The following is a 22,672-nucleotide window of genomic DNA, read 5'->3' on the forward strand; positions in this document are numbered from 1 at the left end:
GCCTTGGGGGACATTGAGCTGCGCCACACCCTTTCCGCACGTTCCCTCCGGCGTCAGGGGCCTGGGAAGGGGCTTCGGGCGGTGTATCGGCTGGAAACAGGGACTTCACGAGAGGCAGATACAAAGGTCCGCGTGGCAGAGGAGCAGAAGGGCGCGGGGGAACCCGGGCCAAAAGAGGCCCTGCCGGCTCCCGGGGCACCGCAAGCCTCGAGGCGTTGCGAGCGTCGCGGCTGTTGCAAGCCCCAGCGGCGCGCGCAAACTGCGCCCAACTACTTCCCCGGGGCGGCTTCGGGGCCCGGGGCCCGGCGACAGTCCCACGAGGCGGCCGCGCGAGGCCAGAAGCCCAGACCCGGCACCCGGGCGCGGCCACGTGCGCCCCGCCGGCCTCGCACGCTCCACCGCGCCGGGCCGCGGGGCCACCGGCAGGCACGCGCGCCCCCAGCGCGCACACACTCCCGGGCACGCACACCAACGGCCCGGCCCACGTCCGCCACGCCCCGCCCTCCCCCGCGCCCCGCCCCCGCCCTCGCGGCGCCGGCCGCCGCCTTCCCATTGGCCGCCCGGCGCGTGACGCGCGGCGCCCGGCCCCGCCCCTCGTCAGTCACTCGGCGGAGGCGGCGCTGGTGGGGACTAGTCTCGTCCGGAGACTGGCAGCGGCGGCGTCGGCGGTGGCCGGAGCTCGAGCCCCAGCGGCTGAGGGCGGGCGCGGGGGAGGGAGGGGGGCCGGTCCGCGACGACTCCCCGGACGGCGTTTCTCCTCCGAGCAGCGCCGGTTTCGGCTTTGGGGGGGGCGGGGGTACAGCCCATCCATGACCATGGGCGACAAGAAGAGCCCGACCAGGTACCTGCTCCGAGCCGAGGGGGCGGAAGGGGAGGGAGGGCTGGGGGCGGGCGGGGGCCGGCGACGACTAGGCCCCGGAGCCACCCGGGGCGGGGGGAGGCGCTGCTAAGATGGAGATCCGGGGGCGGGGGGAGGCGGCGGCGGCGGGCGGTGGCGGCGGCGGCGGGAGGCGGTGTCGCTCCCGCTCGGGGCCGGCGGCCGTGCGCGCCGCAGCCATGGCGGCTCCTCCTCAGCCGCCCTCCGCCGCCGCCGCCGCCGCCACTCCTCCCAGACAAAGGGAGATTTAACCAGGTGGGGAGGGAGGGAGGACGCGAGCATGGGAGGGGAGAGGGAAGGAGCCGGCCCACTCCCTGCCGCCGGCTTCGGGCTGTCCCTGCGCGCCCCCTCCAGATCCGGCCCGCGGCTCCCCTCCCGGCCCCCCCAGCCCCACTCAAGTCCACAAGTCCGCCCGCTTCCTGCGCCCGCCGCGGCCCTTCCCGGGGCGCCGCCGCCGCCTACTGTGCGAGACAGCACGGCCCGGGCCCGGAGGCTGCGTGGTGCCCGGTGGGGGCGCCCCGTTCCCTCCCCCGGTTCCTCTTCTCGGCCCCGAAAAGGGTGGGTGGGTGGTCGCCAGGGCGAAGTTTCCAGCGCCGGATTCCTGCGAAATTACGACGGCTCACCAGCGCCTGTGTTTTGCTGTCTCTCCCCCTTTTTCCTGCTCCTTGACTCTTCCCTCCCCTTTCCCCCACTCCTCACTCCTCTGAAGGCCAAAAAGACAAGCAAAACCTGCCGCAGACGAAGGCTTTTGGGATTGTAGCGTCTGCACCTTCAGAAACAGCGCGGAAGCCTTTAAATGCAGCATCTGCGATGTGAGGAAAGGCACCTCCACCAGGTACTTGAAGATCTGTGTTACCTTTTGTTATAGGACTTTTTTTTTTTTTTTAAAGGCGGGGTTATAGGGTTGTGAGCTCTACTTTCTGCTTTCTTTCCAACTTGTTGATTACGGCTTTTTCTGTACGTGCCGGGTGGGGTGGGGGGGATGATGTCGGTTTGGGTTGTGTATATTTCATGTTGGGTGCAAAGCCTCATGTTCACTGATTTATGGGAGGGAATTTTTCCAGGTTTCGTCTTGTTTCAAACAGACGCTGGCTTTATTTGACACTTGTATCCATTGGCTTATTGGTATTGGCTCCAAAAGAGAGGAAGCTTTGCTATGGATTGTAGGACATTGGACCTTTTATTTTTGCCATGTGCAGAATGTTTTTAATTTGCCTGTCGTGAATTATTCTTCTCTTCCCTGAGAAATTTGGTGGTGGTTGTACAGTAACGCGGTGGTTGTGCTTTTCCTGTCTTGAACTGCAAATGTCTTTTTTTTGTTTTCCTTGCACTTGAAGATAAATGCTGGAGTTTGATAAAGAAAGTGCATTTTTTGGAAGACTGAACTGTCAGTGTGTGTGTGTGTGTGTGTGTGTGTGTGTGTGTGTGTGTATGTTTCTGATTAGCTTATGAGAAATGGTGATGGAGGACGATTTTTGCAAAATGTAGAATGAATAGCGTGATTATACTGAAGTTTGTGTTTAGAGCTTTATTAAAATGCAAAGAATGTTGAAGGAATTCCTCATTTTAGTGAAGGTGGTAAACTGTGTGGTATCAAAACGAGTTGAACTACTCCAGATTTAACATTTAGATATTCTTGAATGAAATGTGGAAGCTGATTTTGTAGTCTTCCGGTCATCTTTTAACTTGTAACTGGAATTTGTTTCAGTGATTAGAGTTTGAAGTTAAAAACTATTCTTTATGTCATTTAATGGGCAGACGTGGGAGGGGGCTGTGTGTGTGTGTGTGTGTGTGTGTGTGTGAGAGAGAGAGAGAGAGAGAGAGAGAGAGAGAGAGGGAAAGCAAGACAGAATGAGTGAGTTCCTTGGGGATCTTTAAAGTTGATTGCCAAAAGTCTTATTTCATCAGGTACTTGTTTTTGAATTGGTGGCATTCCAACATGACCGTGTAGTAGCACTGCACAGTTCTAACTGGTTATTGTTCTTTGGCTAAATGAATGTGTCCTCTTAGGGTTTCATTGCTTTATTTATACCTGGGAATAAATAGGATATTGGGCAACTTTGTCCAATTATTGGTGGAACAGTTCTGTGAATTCCACTAACTCTAAATACTGAGACTTTTGAATAAAAGTATTCCAGAACTAAAAAGTACCTATTTCCCCATAGGTACTTTTTAAAGTAAATTCATATCAATATTCTGTATTATCATAGAGCAGATTTAGTTAAAATAAGAAACACTCATTGGGAGCTTAGTAGATTAGTAGATTTAGATTGGGAGCTTAGTAGATTTTGTTTTGCTATCTAAAACAGGGAATTCCATCAAATGCCATGAAAGTTTAGAAATGTATTTGTTATTTAAAGCAATAGTGATTGTATTTTATTTGAGTAATGTTTTTTTACATGTAGAATCCCTCAGAGGCCCAACCTCTTTATTGTGGTTTTGCTTTGAGTGTTACCGTAGATGATGTTAAAGTAAATGACTAGGAAACTCCTAAGAACTTGAGAACTTTACTGGTGAAGAGAAACTTAAAGCAGATTCAGTTTACATCCAGTGTATTGCTGGGAACAATTATCTCATAATAAAGTGCATTTCAGTTTCTACACATATAAAAAAATCTGACTCATCAGCTCTTTGGAAGCACGTGTAAGGTTTTGATTTTAAAAACAATATAGATGTTTAAAATTTTTTCAGAGTCACAGATGACAACATTGGAATTGTTTTTTTAACAAATATATTAAATTACTAATAATGAAAATGTTTCAGGAACAGGATACTCACCTACTATCTTGAAGAGTGTGACTTTTTTAGGTCTGTGGTTGTGTAGAATTTGAACACAGATTTTAGAGATCTGAGGATTTAAATTCTTACCAACTTATGATACTTTTACATAACTTAATTTCATCTTGGTTATTGTCAGTATTTTCATGTGTTAGATCTGGAAGTCTTTATAAAAGATTATGTTCTAGAAGTCATTGATCAAAAGGCAGATAACATTTGGCTTTCTTATGCTGTGGATGGGTTTCATGTGAAAGGGTGAATTTCACAGATTTTCCTCCTGTGTTATCCAGCGTATTAACTGTTGTTAATTTTTCTGTGACACTAGTTACTACTGCTTTGTTTTTTTCCTGGGCCTTTTTTGTGTGTGTGTAATTTTCTTGATACAACAAAGATTTGACATCTGTTGCCTTGTATAGTTTTAATCAGACTTGGTATTGATGACAGTAGAAAACTTGGTGGGTTTTGGATACTGGGTAATAGGCAAAAATCAGTGATTTTTAGAATAAGTTTTAAGTAATAAAAGGACTTCTAGCCTGTTGACTGGCATAGAAATTGGGTTTTATTGCTCTGAGCTGATGTTTTGTATTACAACAGCCTCGCTGGTTGGGTAGCCAGTGGTAATTCTGGAGTTTGTTCATCACTGTTGTCACTGTCGTTGCCATCATCTATCTACCAATCAAGCAAGGAAGTCAGCTTTGAATTAGTGATAGTTCAATAGGACATAGAACTGTATTCTTTGAGAATAGAACTGATACTCCTCAGTTTCATTAGGAAAATATTGCCACTCATCCAAAGAACATTTATTAAATTACTAGGGTGTGAAAGAGTCTGCTGAAGACATTGGGGATAGGAGGAGGGTGTTGAAAGGTTGGTAAGACATGTATAGGAATGGCTGTAATCCAAGTTATAAAGGCTCTGAGAGAGGTATAAATAAAGTGCTGTGGGAGGTCTGAGCAGTCTGGCTTGGGCATCAATTAGAAGAATTCCCCCTCCCCTCAATTCTTCTGGATAAGAAGAATTGATTTCTACAGAATTACCTGCCATCTTTCACTATTATTGCCATGTGTACTAGATAAATTTAATTCTGTGGGTGGAGTCATGAAAGTGTTTCAGAAGGTCTTTTCTTCTTTCTGTAGCAGCTTAGAGCAGAGGGTCAGAAGCTCGAAAGGAACGTATTAAGGGAAGAAGGAGACAACACTTAATAGGCTACTTGGAGGTTCACGGGGCAGTGGAGAGCTTTATTTTGGATGTATTACCAATTTTGTTTTGGGTCTGTTTATTTCTTAAATACAGTCCTTTTTCCGCCTATACTGTTCCACTTTATACCCTGCTGGTTGTTTTTTTTTAATAGCTTTATCGAGACATAATTTATATACCATATGATGCATCAACTGTATAAGTGTACAATTCAGTGATTTTTGGAAATTTTAAAAAGTTGTACAGCCATCACCACAAACCAGTTTTAGTACATTTCTGTCACATTGAATGGCTTCCTCATGCCTGTTCTGTGATACACTTTTACGAAGTCTTTAACACTAGAGCATGGAGGAGGCACCTGCGGCTGAGAAGTTCGCCTCCCCACCATGCTGATGTACTCTGAGCCTTTCAAGGTAGTAAATAAAGGAGTGTCTATGGAAGGTGGTGGTGAGTGGGAAAGAAACACTACCCCTTCCCTAGGTGATAGCCAAAGTACTATTTCCCAGCCCACTTTGCCTGTCTCATGAAAGAGGATATCAGCTTTTAAAAGGAAGAAAACCAACAAAACCACAAACTCAGAAATATACCTAACCGTTGTTCTGCTAAGTTGAAGTTTTTTAGTATTGGGCAGAGTAACTTCCTAGACATGGTGATAAATGAAGTATATTTTACTTCTGGTTTTGTTATTTCTCTGAATGTAATGATCTCTATTGTAAAATTAAAATTACTGAAATATTGCTTCATTTCTTCTTGATTAGTGGTTCTTCGATAATAGTGCTGCACTGAATACTATTCCCCTGAAAAATGTACCATATTTAGAGTTTATACAGACAAGTAAAAGTGAAGAATTTGCTTTAGATGTGTAATAAGATTGTGTGCCTTTAAAAAAAAAAATTCTGGTACTCAGGATATTGAATGAGAAGTTGGTAGTACTCAGTTGTTTGTGTGTAAAATATTTTCCTTGTCCAGGAACTCCCTGATTCTTCGCAGTTGTAACTTTGGACTTTTTCTCCTCTTAAATTCAGATACCCTGATAGTTGAAAGTCTCTTGACTAGTCATGAAGTACTTTAGAAGTTTTAGGGGAAAACACACATATTTAGTGAAACGTGAAAGTTTTGATCTTTGCTGGAAGCTTCAGAAGAGCATCATCCTGTGGTACTTTTCGGATAGGAAGCCTCCCAGGAAGCAGAGGGGTGCCTGACCTAGAGAGGAGCCAGGCCCTTCCCCGCAGTTCTGGGTCACTCGCCACAGTGGTTCTGTTCCTTAGGCCACACTGGCTTTATTGTAGTGTTTGTCTTTTGTGAAATTTCTCCATAAAATACATAGAAAAATTACCGGTCCTCCAAATCATCAAACCTTGTCAAACCTTTCGGCCTCGTAGCTGATACAAAAGCGGGTACAGGTTTAGAGATCACTCTTACCCAGAAACGGAGTGATAATTTATTTTGTGTTTGCTGTTACACTGGACTTAACTGATTTATTAGTACTGACTTGATCTTACGTATACTTGGTGACCTTAAAGTAAATTACGTGGGTAGTTGACAAGTTTTTATTGAGCACACAGACATCTGGGCTCTGGGTGTACAGTGGTGTACAGACAGATGAGATCTTTGTTCCCGTGGAGCTTAAAGTACTATGGCGAGGACAAGAAAATAAACAAGCGAACAGAAGAATAAGATCATTTCAGCTAGAGACCAGTGCTCTGAAGAAATTAGAGCAGAATAGGGAACTACAGAGTGGTGAGTACTGGGCAGAGCGACTGCTTTGTAGGCAGTGTCGAGATACACATTTGCCTTTTTAGGAAACACTAAAGCTGCTTTCTTTTGGAGCAAGGGAATAGTTATTTCTGGAGGTTTACCTGTGCCAGTTAGCTCATTTGGTGGGGGACAGTTTAGAGTTCGAGCCTTTCTGCATAGGCTGCTCAACTTTTAGCTACACATCGTAGACTAAAGTCTGGCCAGCTAACGTGCCAGTATATCCTGTTGCAGTTGACCCTTGAACAACTGGAAGGTGAGGGGCGCTGATACCTACCCCCCTGTGCATAGCTGAAAATCCATGTAACACTTGTCCTTTGGTATCTGAGGGGCATTCGTTCCAGGACCTGTCACGGATTTCCCTGGCTGCTCAAGTCCCATAGTTGGTCTCTATATCTCCAGTTCTGCATCTGTGGATTCAACCAACCACGGACTGTATGGTACTATAGTATGTGTTTATTGAAAAAAATTCGTGTATACGTGGACCTGTGCAGTTCAAACCCATGTTGTTCAAGGGTCAGCTGTTACTAGGATGGGAGGTTTTGAATGGATTCAGTGTGTATTTTTTCATGCGTCATGTATTTATTGTGTGCTTCCGTAGATGCTGAAGAAATTCCAAGTGGCTGTAGCTTATGAAAATACTTATTAGCACTAATTCGGTTCCTTAGTACTTTAGGAAATGGTGGGTCTCCAAAAGTCTCCTTTACAACTTAAAGTAAAACATTTTACAGTCATTGTGGTTCTCATTTGCCCTCTTGTCCCATCGCCAGGGCCTTTTCTCTTTGCAACATCTTCCTTTACACTTCCTAACACTATCCTCTCCTGTTTTTTCTTTTTTTCTTTTTGCCTGTTTATTTTATTTTTATTTTTGTGCGGTATGCGGGCCTCTCTCTGCTGTGGCCTCTCCCGCTGCGGAGCACAGGCTCCGAATGTGCAGGCTCAGCGGCCATGGCTCACGGGCCCAGCCGCTCGGCGGCATGTGGGATCCTCCCGGACCAGGGCACGAACCCGCGTCCCCTGCATCGGCAGGCGGGCTCCCAACCACTGCGCCACCAGGGAAACCTTGCCTGTTTATTTTTAAGTAAACTTTTTGAACTGTAGCATACATACAGAGAAGTGCACAAATCATAATTGTAAGGCTTGATGAACTTGCACAAAGTGAGCATACCTGTGTAACCAGTACCCAGATTAAGAAACAGAACATTACCAGGACCCCAGATGCCCCTTGTTCACGCTGCAGTCACTTCCCCTTGAACTTTATTTAAGTGGAGTCATACAGTATGTACACTTCTGGGTCTGGCTTTTTTCACTCATTGTTATGCTTGTGAATATCCATGTTCTGTGTGGTTCTTGTGTAGTCAACCACTGCTGTTTTATCCTAAGAATATCTTAGAGCTTAACTCTACATACAGACCCCTAACACATTCGAGAGATGGGATCTCTCTGCACCTTCTGTTCATTACCTACACAGTTGAACACAGTCATCTCCTCCCAGCAGCAGCATAAAATCCACACATCATTAGGTGAAAGGAATAAAACCTGGTGTGTGGAATTTTCTGGAGTATGCAAATGGAGTAAACTTTTGGCTCTCATGAGTAATATTGTTCATTGGTCATTTATATTTCAAGGCACTGGTTGAATAAACAAGGAACCTAACAAACTTGTTGAAAAGATAAGACCATAAAAAGATAGCCAGTGGTGTGAATACCATGGTAGGCATGGAGTGAACGGGTACCTGGTAGAGACCCTAAGTGCTTTTTAGAGGAGGTAGAGACAGTATATGGGGTGTGTTGGGGAAGGCCTCACTGAATCTGAGGTTTGAACTAGGCCTTTTTCGTTCTTGGATGTAGGGTTTGTTGTACAGGTTGATAGAAGTTAGTTAGTTCTTTGCCTCCTCCTACCTCCTTTTTAACTGTTCACTCTCCTTAGATGTCACCCGTACCTTTCCACTTCTGTTCACAGGCTGGTAATTCCCAGATACTATTTATTAACCACCTGTCACCATCCCCATGTACACATACACGTGACAAACAGATCCGACTGGTTCTTGGGCCTCTCCATTTGGACAGCTTAAATTATCTCCTGGTTCTCATTGCTTCTAGGTTAAAGTCCAAATCTTGAGCATCACAAGGGGCTTCATGGTCCTCTACCGTTTCTTTAGAATTTCTGGAAGCAGCCTGCCACCACCCTGTCTGCCCTCCACACACAGCATGTGTGTGTTTCATACCGAACTGCTTGGTGTTTTCCTAGCATGGACCATGATGTCTCATTTCCATACCTTCACACGTTCTTTTCCTCTGGATTTCTTCTAAAATGCTCCTCCTTCCTTGTAGCCTGGCTGACTCTTATTTGTCTCTGGAAGCCTTTTCCAACGCCCTAAGATCATGTATACCTCTTCATAACATTTGAACCGCATTTTTGTTTGATTACCTTTGTTATGTTTCCACCTTTTTTTTGAGGGCACGATCTTTCTTTTCATATCTTTTCCTATGTCTGTTACAGTGCCAGGCACTTGGTAGGGGTTCACTCAATGTATGTAGAATAGATGAAGACTGGAAGTTTGGAGTCGCCTTTAAAACTGTTGCAGCTAAGAGTTCTGATACGTATTGCACTTTAGGGCTTGCGTCTTGTCTGTAAAGTTATTGGATTACGGGAAATTTGTCTTTATAAAGCATGTCCTTAAGAAGTAGTATTCTCATTTTTCTGATTTTGTTTTCTAAACATGTTCTAGAAATTAAACACAGAGTTTACAACCTTGGAGACCTTGGGCCATGCATTTAAAGTACTTCCTGGAGTGTTTTTGGGCTTCAGAGCTTTAGCACACTTAACTAAATAACAGTGATGACTCTTTTTCCTTTTTTGTTGCCCATTTGGTGATTTAGGCTGCCAAAAGTCATGTCGAAAAGTGTGCTAATAAAGCAGAGGATCAGTCACGTTGTGGAAACCAGTTTTGAGATGTGATAAGGAGCTAGGTGGGTGCACTTGTAAGCTGGCACCTAAAGGGAGTTTAAAAATGGCTACGGAACATCTTGGGTGTTCTTGGAAATGTTTTGCTATGCTGTTCATTGTGTTAAGGTCTGTTGTGTTTTAACATACCCATAACTTGATAGTTGTACCTTATACGTGGTATACATTACTGTTATTTGGATTAATTACTGCTGTTAAGTCTTGACTCATTCTTTATGTGGCTATTTTTTCACTTCTGTGCAGTGATTGACACAGACTGTGGTGCCAAAGATGAATTCTCAGTAAAGGCATTGCAGATAAACTCCCGTGTTACTCAGAAATCATAAGTACGGATTTTTCTTGACTTTAAATGGGGTTGCATCCAGATAACCCGTCATAAGTTGACAATACCGTAAGTCAAAAATGCATTTAATACGTACACCTAACTTGCCAAACATCACAGCTTAGCCTAGCCTACCTCAAACGTGCTGAGAACACTTACAGTACCCTATAGTTGGGCAAAATCACCTAACACAAAGCTGGGTTTTTTTTTTAATTTTTTAAATTTATTTTTGGCTGCATTGGGTCTTCATTGCTGCGCTTAGGCTTTCTCTAGTTGTGGCGTGAAGCCTTCTCATTGTGATGGCCTCCACCGCTGCAGAGCGCAGGCCCCAGGCACACGGGCTTCAGTAGTTGTGGCTCGCGGAGTCTAGAGCACAGGCTCAGTAGTTGTGGTGCACGGGCTCAGCCGCTCCGCGGCATGTGGGATCTTCCCGGAGCAGGGCTCGAACCCGTGTCCCCTGCATTGGCAGGCGGACTCTTAACCACTGCGCCACCAGGGAAGCCCACAAAGCCTATTTTTAACAAAGTGCTGAATATTTCATATAATGTGTCGATACTGTACTGAAAGTGAAAAACAGATTGGTTGTCTGTGTACAGAATGGTTGTAAGTACATTGGTTGTTTGCCCTGCTGATCACGTGGCTGACTGGGAGCTGCGGCCCCTGCCTCTGCCCAGCATCACCAGAGTATTGTACCACATATCTCTAGCCCAGGGAAAGATCAAAATTCAAAATTTGAGGTGTGGTTTCTACTGAATGTATATCACTTTTGCCCCATTGTAAAGTTGAAAAAGCCATCGTAAGTCAGGGACCATCTGTAGTTGAAATCACAAGGTAAAACAGGTGAAATTTTTATTTTTAAATACAATTAGATCTTTATTCCTCCTCTCCTTTCCTCTCTCTGTCAATTTAGAAAATCTATTTAAATTATCCTTTGGCTGGGAAAAGAAACTCGGAAAGGGGGATGTAAAAGAAGCATCTTAAAACTTGCTCAAAACATTTTCTCTGTAATTTCAGATCATAAGCAATACAATTGAAGAGGAAACTTTGATAGCCTTTGGGAGGGACAAGAAATTAAGGGTGATATAGGATGCCAGTTTCATCAGCTTATTGGGTCTTAAACACAAAAGTGCATGGTGGTTACTCAGAGGGCGAAAACAAACCTGGTGACTGTTTTCTAACAACAGATCAGATTTCATATGTAGGCTATGAGTTTTTGATTAAGTAGGTCTGGGGTATCCTGAGAATTTGCATTTCTTACAAGTTCAAGTCCAAGGTGATGTTGATGGCTGCTGGTGTGGGGAGCACACTTTGAAGACTGGTTTAGATGACCTTAAATTCTCCTTTAAAGAGAAGCCAGCCACGCTTCCTCATGAAGGTGAAGATCGTTTTTGATGTCTGTTATGGAAAAATTATGTCTTAGTATTTTGAAGTGAGCTTAAGAGAAGTAAGTGATCAACGTTCTAGGAACCATGTTTTTAATCCAGAGCTGGCATTAGAGGTGATTCCTTAATTAATAAATATGTTGTGTGAAGTATAGGAATTGATAAATTGGGGGACCATATCAACTAAACTATTTTTTACATCCTAAAATCAGCAGTTATCTTGCATTACTAACACTTGGCTTGAATTTCAGACGTTTATTTTAAAAACCTATTTCTTTGCAACGTAAGTTAGAGAGACAGAACCAGGTCTTAAAATCAGTGAACCAACATTCCAGTAAAATGTTGGCAAAGAACATGAACAGGTAATTTATGAAAGAACTGCAAATTAAGTTAGGAGGTGTGGGAAATGTATACAACCTTCCCATTATTCAAATAAATACAAAACAAGGTAACATTTTTTTGCAAGTAAAAAATTAAAGATTAAAAAAAAAATTTTAGTGAGGCTAGGAAATGGGCATTTTTACAGACCCTTGGGTGGGTGGTGTGTAAGTTGATTTAAATTTTCCAAAGGCCATCACAGCAGTTGGTAGCAAATGCCTTTAAAATATTTGTATCCTCTTCCCCAACAATTTAATTTACAGGAATTTGTGTGATCTGCATGTGAAAATTCTGTGTTATGTATATTAATTGCATCGTTATTTTAACAAAAAATGAAATTACTTATATAGGAATCAACAAGGAATTGTTAGAAACTATCGAATAGCCATAAATACTTTGCACCTCTTAAAAATGGTTTGAGATCTCTATCAAGTGGTGGTGGAAATGTAGAATGGTACAACTACTCTGGAAAACAGTTTGGGCAGTTTTTTATAAAACTTACCATGTGACCTAGGAATTTCACTCCTGGGCGTTTATTCCAGGTAAATGAAAACTGACATTCACACAAAATCTGTTCACAAGTATCCATGGCAACTTTACTTGCAATAGCCTGAAACTGGAAACAAAAATGTCCTTCAGTATGTGAATGGTACATCCATACCATGGACTGCTACTCAGCAGTTAAAAAGGAAGAAACTATCAATGCATACAACTGGCATGGATCTCAAAGGGCCCTTATGCTGAGGGAAAAAAGTCAATCTCTAAAGGTCACCTACTGTAGGATGCCATTAACATTCTTGAAATGACAAAATTACAGAGAGAACAGATTAGTGGTTGTCAGGGGTCAGGGATGGCGGGAAAAGGAGGGAGATGCATGTGATTGGAAAAGGGTAGCAAGAGGGAGGTCTTTGTGGTGATGGAACAGATCTGAATCTTGATTGTAGTGATGGTTTCATCTATCTACACGTGTGATAAGGTGACACAGAACTGTTTACATATAGTATACCGATGTAAATTTCCTGGTTTTGATACTGTACTATAATCAAGAAGATGCAATTTTGGGGAAATTGGGTAAGGGTTATTTGGGACCTTGTACTATTTTTGCCACTTCCTGTGAATCTATAATTATTTCCAAATAAAAATTTAAGAACACATTTAGAAATAATATTTAATATAAGAAAATGCTCTTAATATATTGAAAGAAAGCAAGTTACAAAATGATGAACAATATAATCCCACTTGAAATAATATTTCGTACCATTTCACCTAATATACATACCTAGAAGTAATGACTGATCAAAATACTAATTCTGCTTGGTGGGATGATGGGGTTTTTTTGTATGTGTGCTTTTCTGTGATTTCTGTAGTGTGGATGAGTTGGTATCAGTTTTGCGGTTGGAAAAACCAATTTTCACAATAGGAAATTAAAAAAAATCTAATTCTAGAATATTGAAATTTAAGTAAGCAAAATCAAATTTTAGATTAAGGGATTTGAAAGTTTTGGTTATATTGGTTACACTAACTTAGTATTAAAACAGCTGTTATTATTGGAACATATCTGTATACTCTAAAATATGTTGTGTTTGTAAATTTAAAATTGTTTTGTGCTCTTGTATAATATCGCTTATATGTGGAATCCAGAAAAATAATACAGATGAACTTATTTGCAAAGCAGAAATAGAGACAGTGATGTAGAGAACAAATGTATGGATACCAAGGGGGAAATGGGGGTGGGATGAATTGGGAGATTGGGATTGACATATATACGCTACTATGTATAAAATAGGTAACTAATTAGAACCTACTGTATAGCACAGGGATCTCTACTCAGTGCTCTGTGGTGACCAAAATGGGAAAGAAATCCAAATAAGGGGTGGATATATGTGTATATATATAGCTGATTAACTGTGCTGCACAGCAGGAACTAACAAAACATTGTAAAGCAACTATACTCCAATAAATATGGATGAAAAAAATACTAAAACATTTAAGAAAAAAATGTTTTGTGCTCTTTTTTTTTTTTTTTTTGCGGTACGCGGGCCTCTCACTCTTGTGGCCTCTTCCGTTGCGGAGCACAGGCTCTGGACGCGCAGGCTCAGCGGCCATGGCTCACGGGCCCAGACACTCTGCGGCATGGGGGGATCCTGCTGGACCGGGGCACAAACCCGTGTCCCCTGCATCGGCAGGCGGACTCTCAACCACTGCGCCACCAGGGAAGCCCTAACTGTATTCTTTAGATTCAGAGTTATTCCGTCATTATTATTAGCCTAATCAGGTTACGTGTGATGTAAAAAGTTAATACAAGTCTGTGTAGATTAGGTGATGTATTTTGCTTGTTGTGAAGTTGAGTGTTTATCTTTCTGTTTCTCGGTTAAATATACCCATAAAAATGGGCTAAGAATATGCTATATACGCCGACTGCCTTAAAATCAGATTATTTGAAGTGCTATTCGTCTGAAGTGCTGTTCGTTGCTTGACTTACTCAGAAAATTAAACAGTTCTTTGAAGGAACATTGCATGCCACCATTGAAAGTCAGTGGTGAGAGGCAGTTTGTGAATGATTGACTCTCCCAGTGCGGTGGTGCAGTGCAAGGCAGTCGTCTCCTGGGCAGAGTCAGGTGCAGCATATATCATCAGGTGTTCATTCTTTGTGTTCTAATATGTAGATTCTCCTTTCAGTGTGTGCATTGCTGACCTTTTTCTGGTTTCTTCTTCAATTAAGAAAATTGAGGAAGTCACAGGACATCCAATTTGTTGCTGGGTACCCTGGGACAGAATGTGTGACAGTAAACTATCAAGTCATCTTGACACAAGTACTTTTGGTGTGCATCGTTGAAGCATATTTATAGAAGGGAAGTTATGTTTTGGTGCTCAGGACCGAGTGATGACAGGGGGAGGTAGGTGGAATGTTCTTTGCCCCTTGGTTTTCTCTCTGCCTTTTCGGATAGTTTTACTTTGGCTCAGCATGATTTGCCTCACAGTGCCTCTCTTCCTGTCTATATAGCCTTTACCCTTATATAGTTAAGGGCTGTAAATCTTACACAAAGAACCCATCAGAACTCCTACGAAAGACTCATCATTTCTGATCTTGGTGATGTCTTACAACATGAAATTCTGCTTTGGTATTTGTTTTTCTTTATTGAAGAGTTGTGAGGTTTGTGGAATGTAGCTATCCTGATTGACTTTGGGGATGAAGTTTGATGTAATCATGTTACAAAGATGTCTACTGTTTTGGCAGGGGCAATCTTAATGCCTAGGATTTCTTAAAAGTTTCACTATACACGATGTCCGCTACTACAATTATATATATTTTAAAAATAATATATTGTAAAATATATATGTACAGATTTGTGAGCTAGGTTGGAATGTAAAACTGTGGGTTGCAGTTAACACTTGAAATTCCCTGAAATTCACAGAACTAGATGATGTCTATGTTTCCTCCAGTTTTGAAACACTGTGATTTATGTCAGTTTTGTTAGCTTTTAATATAATGACTCTTGAATATCATGATGCCAAATAACTTGTCTTAAAATATATAGAAAATAATGTATTTGTAATGTCTTACCCTCCACCCCCAAGATATATCAGTAGATACACATTTCAGAATCTCGAAAAGGAAAACTTTGTTAAAACTTTTTGGCATTGTCAACTTTATGTGTAACTAAATAGTTTCCTATTTAAGTTATAGTTAATCTTTTTATTTTTAAATTCTTCATTTATGGGTTAATAAATCCTTGTCCCTGATTTTCCCAAATAAATTAAGCTCACTGCAGACTGACCAAAACACTAGATTCATTTAATCTCCTATTAAGGATCTTTAAGATAAGGGCTTCGAGACAGAACACCTGGTGTGGAGGATGAATTTTTTTTTTTTTTTTTTAAGTACAGACAGGTGTCCTGCAGCCTTAGGGGTATGCTTATTTGGTCTTTATTATATCGTTTAATTAAAAGAAAGACTGTAGAATGGATGAACAGCAAGGTCCTACTGTATAGCACAGGGAACTATATTCTTACCTCTTACTGTTGCCTAGGAAATGCCACCTTCTGCTTCTAGACATAGCTCATGTCAGATCTTTTGGGAATCCTTTCTTGATTCTTTTTTTTCTGTGATCATTGAAGCAGTTTGTATGCATCTCTAGCATAGCATAGCATAATTTTTGTACCGAAACTTCTTGTTTGCGTTTGTTGCCCCAAGTTTACATTTGAAGCCCTCATGGGCAGGTACAGTGACATACTGTTATGTCTTCAGAGGCAGGGTCTTCTGTGCTGCTGCTGTTGTATTCTTCATGAAACCCTTTAGAGTGTAATCCATTCTCCTAATCTCCCTTTTAAGAATCCTGGTTCCTTTTTAAAATGATTGTGCTGTATATTGGTTAACCCTCTCTGCAAATGGGTATGTCCATTTAAAAAAGAAAACACCTTGGTAAATGACTTGGAAATACTGCTAACCCTAATTTACTTCCTCTCTTTAGTTTCTAATTTTACATTACTCTTTGCATAGTCTGTTGTTACTGTTCTGTTGTTGCTGTTCTGTTGTTACTGTTTAGATAGGTCCCTTGATTATCTCCCTTTCAAGTTGATACCTGCTTTTCTGCTCACAGCTGAGACAACAATTGATTGCAAAATAGAATTCTTCTGAAGCAGTATCTTTTAAAAAGGTGATCCTTCTCAGGAGAACTCCTAAAGAATGACCTCCTCTTAAATTCCATTCTGCTTGAAGGTTTTAGAAACAGAGCTATCTTTAAAGGTTTGTAAAACAGTGACTAGAGGGTCTACTAGGCTCAAGAGTATGGCTTAAGGAGGATTAAAATTGACAAGATCGTGAAGTCTGTATTTTTCTTAGAAATTTTGCAGCTACATAGGACTCAGAATGATTGTAATTCTCTTAGCAAAAGGATGTTCAAGAGGTAGGCTAGAGAATTTTTTGAATTGTTTAATAATTTAGACATGTTGGAATTTTACCTATTATTTTTCAGGAGTGAAGTCCCGGATCTTTCCCTTTCAGCTGGTACTGTTTTATAAACAGAGCCTCTGAATTATTAGTATTTTCAGAAATCTTTGATCTAATAATGAATTTCTGTGAGTAATGAATTTCATGTGAGAAGATATTTTTCCTGATGAATTGGGATGTTTTGGTAAAAAAGTGAATTTGTTGCTTTTTTTTTTTTTTTTTTTTTTTTTTTTGCGGTACGCGGGCCTCTCACTGTTGTGGCCTCTCCCGTTGCGGAGCACAGGCTCCGGACACACAGGCTCAGCGGCCATGGCTCATGGGTGCAGCCACTCTGCGGCATGTGGGATCTTCCCGGACCGGGGCACGAACCCGTGTCCCCTGCATCGGCAGGCGGACTCTCAACCACTGTGCCACCAGGGAAGCCCTGTTGCATTTCAAATAAAACTATTAGCTATTAATAAGCACTTAATAACTATAGTGTGAATTTTGAGAATAAACAAATTATCATTGAAAATAGAGACTAAGGTTTCTAAATAGATGTTAATGTAGAAACTTCTGTAAAATCAATACCTAGTTTTAAAGAATATTTACAAGCAAGAAATGTCTTTACAAAATTGAATAAATTTAGTACACAGCAACCAAGCTGTTCAGTAGATTGGGAAACTTTTGCTAAACTTAGTATTAGAGTTAATCCTAATACTTAATCAATTTATGCTAACTTGACGAGTCATTGTGATCCTCCTGTGGTTTTGAGAGGTGTATTTTCAGAATTAATTTTGTTCGTAACATGCTCACAGAAAATTGGTATAAGGATATTGCTTTGTTTTTCTCAGTGACCAATAGAATCTTTAAAGTGTCCTTTTTAGCTTTGTTTTCCTGTCCCTGGAAGTTTGTTTTATTTCCAGTTCAGTGATTTTGTCAAGTAAACAGGTCCTGATTATCTTTTCCTATTCCCCTTTCCTTTATCCAGGCTCTATAGTTTTCTATGAAATACTGCTTTAGAAATTGTTTGTAACTCTTGTTCAAATGTCTATAAAGTAAAATTCAAATTTACAATAGTTTTTATTCTCCAGCTTCTTAGTAATAGGCAATGTGGTGAAGTGGAAAACCTTTCAAAGTCTGACATAATGACATATATATTTTTGTGTCATTTTAACTTTTCTAACCCTCGTGCTAATGAATGAGAGTTTCGATAGGTCAGAGCTAACTCTAACTTTGACTTCATGGTGGTGTCTGCTACTGTGAATTTCATTTTAAAACACTTTTACCTTTACGTAATTGAGTAAACCTATCCGGATTGCAGAAAGTAAGGTATAGTATGTGGTTTTCTTGTGTTCTTTATATTTTCCTTTAAAGAATAGGCTTTTGGACTTAACTGATTGTTCTTTAGGGTCAGAATATTTGTAGTGTGCAGATAAATCAGACTTTTTCTATAGTTCTGTTCTTGAGGATACAGTTTGACTTTCAGTTTAGCAAATATTTGTGGAATACATTTTATTACCTGTGAATGAACACTTTTTCAATTCTTTCCATTTGGCTGCATTTAGAATCAGAGGAACCAGTTTAGTTGGCCTCCCCTGCTTCTGCTTTATGAGATGAAGCACAGTAAGAGTGATGAATGCAGAACATTAGAGCCAGTTTTCAGTTGTCTTATATGATTTAGAATTTCCTCATCTAACCCCCAAATTCATTTTAGCTTCAACCTTTTTATCATTCCCTGCCCCCCCCCCCCCAAGAAAAATCCCCAAACAAAACACCAAACAGCAGACCCTGGAATTAGAACACACGAGGCTTCTGGCAAGTGGAAATTGATACATACTTTTCTTTGCTAACCTCTGGCTTTTCAAGACTCATGGATTCAAAAGTAGGGAAAGAAGTCCCAACTCTCCGTGTCCAGCCCCATGAGAAGTTTTAGGTGACGTGAAGCAGGGAAGAGCTAACTAGATAACTGACCGTTCAGTAAATTCAGCCTGGCTGTGTTTCGTTCCTTTCATATCTTTTCTTGTGCTGGACATGAAATTGTTTGGATCAGATACTGGTGTGGAGATAAGAAGAGTAGGATTACTCTACTGTAGGGAGTGTGAGAAATAGCATAGCGACCCCAAATACACGACACGAAGCTGTAAACAAGCTAGATTTATGACCTCTTCCAGTCATCAGGAAAACCACTTTATGCCTTGGTGAAACTCTGGCAGTGCAGATTGTTCCTGAAGAGATGCATGTTATAATTTATAGGATGTGTTTTGTGTGTGTGTGTGTGTGTGTGTAATGGTAATGATGGTATTGATACTAAATTTACAGCTAAAATGTCAGGCTCTATTGCCAGTTAAAATTACTAGGAATGAAGATGGAGTATTTTGAAAATACTTCGAAACTAGCGAGAAGATAACTGCTCTACAAGAGGATCTATTTGTAGCATTTCTAGAATGTGTTGTCAGATAGTACTAAACAGCTAGATTTTTTATCTCCTGATTTTAAAAGATGATAAACAGTAAAACCTGTGTAAATTTTGTACACTAATGTATAATTTCTGTATTAACTCTGTGTTACTTAATCCTTTGTATTATCTAAGAGAAACCAAGAAGTATTACACTGCAGTCAGGGAAAAAAAGCACAGCATCTTGTCATCTGTGTTTCCTTCTCAGTTTTATTAAGGTATAATCGGCATATAAAAAACTTCACATTTGAAGAGTAAACTGGGAAACCACCACAAAGAAGATAATGATCATATCTATCACTCCTAAAAATTTCCTCTTGCCCCTTGGTAATTGCTTTCGCTCCTTTCTGTCTCCAGGCAACCACTAATCTGCTTTCTGTCACTATAGATTAGCTTGCATTTTCTTGAATTTTACACAAATGTAATCATACAGTATGCACTTCTTTGGGTCTGTTTTCTTTCAATCAGCATGCTTATTTTGAGATTCATCCATGTTTATTACTTCTGATTGCTGAGTAATATTCCATTGCATGCATATTCTGCTATTTGTTTATTCTTTCATCTGTTGATGGACCTTTGAGTTTCCATTTTCTGGCTCTTACAAACAAAAAGCTGCTTTGTACTTTGCTGAACAAGTCTTGGTGTAGATGTATACTTTCACTTCTCTGGAGTACATACCTCAGAGTAGAATCAGTGGGTGTGTTTAATAAACTGCCAGACTTTTTTTTCAAAGTGGTTATATTATTTTAAATTTCCAAAGCAGTGTATGAGAGTTCTAGTTGCTCCACATCTTGCCAGCCTTGATGTGGTCAGTCTTTTTAATGTTAAGAGGGCTTCTGATGGTATCTCATTGCGGTTTTAATTTGTGTTTCCCTAATAACTAATGATGTTGAGCGTGTTTTCATGTGCTTAGTTGCCATCTGTGTATTTTCTTTTTATTATCTTTTTTATATCTTTCCTCCATTTTAAAATATGGTTGCTTGACTTATGAATTGTGAGAGTTCTTCTAGATTCAGATACATGTTTTGGAAGTATATTGAAGAGCAGATATACTAATTTTGATGAATTTTAATTTCCTTTTTCTTCTATAATTTTTTGTGTCATTTAAGAAATCTTTGCCAGAGATCACTAAGATTTTCTCAGATCATCTTCTAGAAGTTTTATAGTTATAATGCCTACCTTTAGGTCTTTAGTTTATTTTGGGTTAACACTTGTATACAAATTTTGTAAGGGTGAAGTAAGTTGGGTTTTTTTGTTTGTTTGTTTTACATATATGGCTATCCAGTTGTTCTAGCACCATTTATTGAAAAGATTATTCTTTCCTCGTTGAATTGCATTGGCATCTTTGATGAAAATCAATGGACTGTGTATTTGTCACTCTATTTTGTTCCATTGATATGTTTGTCTTTCTTTACTACTATCTTAATTAGTATAGTTTTGTAATGTCTTGGAATCGGGGCATACAGTAGATGCTCACTATCCATGGGGATTGGTTGTAGGACCCCCTTTTGATACCAAAATCCGTAGAAGCACCAGTCCCCTATATAATATGGCGTATTTGCATGTAACCTGTGTACATCCTCTTGTGTACTTTAAATCATTTCTACAGTAGTTTTACTATTTAACACAATGTAAATGCTATGTAAATAGTTGACGACGTATGGTAAATTCACGTTTTGCTTTGTTGGATTTTTTTTCCCCAAATATTTTTGCTTGGTTGCATCTGTGGATGTGGAGCCCTTGGATACAGAGGCAGGCTGATAAGACTTTTAATTTTGCTTTCAAAGTAATTTTCATTATTTTAGGTCCTTTGCATTATCATATAAAGTTTAGAATCAGCTTGTCGATTTCTACAAAAAAGCCTGCTGGGATTGTTGTTTGGATTTGTTGAATCTGTAGATAAACTTGGGAAGAAATGGACATCTTAACATTAGATTCCATATTCCAATCCTTGAACATGGTGTAGCTATCCATTTACTTAAATGTTCTCTCAACAGTGTTTTGTGGTTTTCAGTGTGCAAGTCTTGCATATTTTTGTCAAGTTTATCACATTTTTGATGCTGTGTGAATGTTGGTACTTCAAAATTTTCAATTTCTGGTTGTTTGTAGCTAGTTTATAAAAATACAGGGTTTTTGTTTTGTTCTTTTCAGGTTCTGTAGTTTTTTTCATCGATGATCTTGTCTATGAATTAATAGTTTTACTTTTCCAATTTGGATGCCTTGATTTTTTTTGTTTGTTTTTTCTGACTTGCCTATTGCACTGGTCATTTGTCCAGTACAATGTTGAATAGAAGTTGTAAGAGTGAAAATCCTTGTATTGTTCCTGATTTTTAAGGAAGTAAAGCATTCAGTCTTTTACCATTAGGTATGGTATTTAGTTGGGTTTTCTTTTGGTTGGTTGAGGAAGTTTCTGTTCTGGTGTGCTGAGAGTTTTTATTGGGGAATAGATGTTGGACTTTGTCAAATATAGTTACCCCCTGGATTTATTAAAACAGTTATACAGGTTTTCATGTGTAATGCTGAATTACATTGGTTGATTTTTTGAATTTTAAACCAACCTTGTATTTTTGGGATAATCTCATTTTGTCATGATGTATTCTCAGGGCAATAATCCATGTTGGATTATTTTGTTAAGGATATTTGCATCTGTGTTCACGAAGGACATTGGTTTGTAGTTTTCTTACCTTATATTTGTTTGGTTTTACATTCAGGCTAATGTGAGTCTCATAGAATGAGTTGGGAAATGTTCCTTCTCTTTAATTGTTTGAAAGAGTTTGTATGGAATTCGTGTTATTTATTCCTTAAATGTTTGGTAGAATTCACCAGTGAAGCCATCTGGGCCTAGAGTCTTCTTTATAGGTAGTTTTTAACTACAAATTATATTTCTTTAAAAGGTGTAAGAATATTGAGATTACTTCTTTCTTCCTGCACAAACTCTGACAGTTTGTGCCTTTCAAGGAATGTAGAACTTTGTCCATTTCACTGAAATAAAGTGGCTTATAATATTCCCGTATCATCCTTTTAATATCTATAACATCTGTAGAGATGTCACCTTTTTTTTTTTTTTTTTTTTTTTGCGGTACGCGGGCCTCTGCTGTGGCCTCTCCCGTTGCGGAGCACATGCTCCGGACGCACAGGCCCAGTGGCCATGGCCCACGGGCCCAACCGCTGCGCGGCATGTGGGATCTTCCCGGACCGGGGCACGAACCCGTGTCCCCTGCATCGACAGGCGGACTCTCAACCACTGCGCCACCAGGGAAGCCCGAGTTGTCACCTCTTTTATTCCTTATTGGTGATATGTGTTTTCTCCCTTTTTCCTGGTGTGTCTAGTTGGGCTTACCAGGATTTTATTGATCGCAGTGAGGTTTTGATTTCACTGATTTTTCTTTGTTTCTCTTTTGTATTTTGTTGATTTCTGTTTTAGTCTTTACTATTATTATACCTTTCTAGTTTTTTAAGGTATAAATTGAGGTCAGTGATTTGAGAGCCTTCTTTTCTAAATACAGGCGTTTGATGCTATATATTTCCCTCTCAAGTACTATTATAGTTACAACCCATAAAATTTGATAACGTGTTTGCCTTTTCAATCAATCCAAAATACTTTTTTATCCCTTTAATTTCTTTTTGA

At 40.5% G+C, this 22,672-nt stretch overlaps 1 protein-coding gene across 1 annotated transcript in view; it reads left to right on the forward strand.

Moving 5' to 3' along the window:
* Window positions 1-698: 698 nt before the first annotated feature.
* RYBP (RING1 and YY1 binding protein) overlaps window positions 699-22,672 on the forward strand; it is a 75,059-nt gene continuing 53,085 nt past the window's right edge. The window contains exons 1-2 of the mRNA XM_030867729.2: window positions 699-841; window positions 1,587-1,712. Of these exons, the coding sequence (XP_030723589.1) occupies window positions 810-841; window positions 1,587-1,712 (158 nt within the window). The 5' untranslated portion in view covers window positions 699-809. The remainder of the gene's footprint in view (window positions 842-1,586; window positions 1,713-22,672) is intronic.

This window comes from Globicephala melas, chromosome 11 (assembly GCF_963455315.2).
Source record: "Globicephala melas chromosome 11, mGloMel1.2, whole genome shotgun sequence".
NCBI classification, from domain to species: Eukaryota; Metazoa; Chordata; class Mammalia; order Artiodactyla; family Delphinidae; genus Globicephala; species Globicephala melas.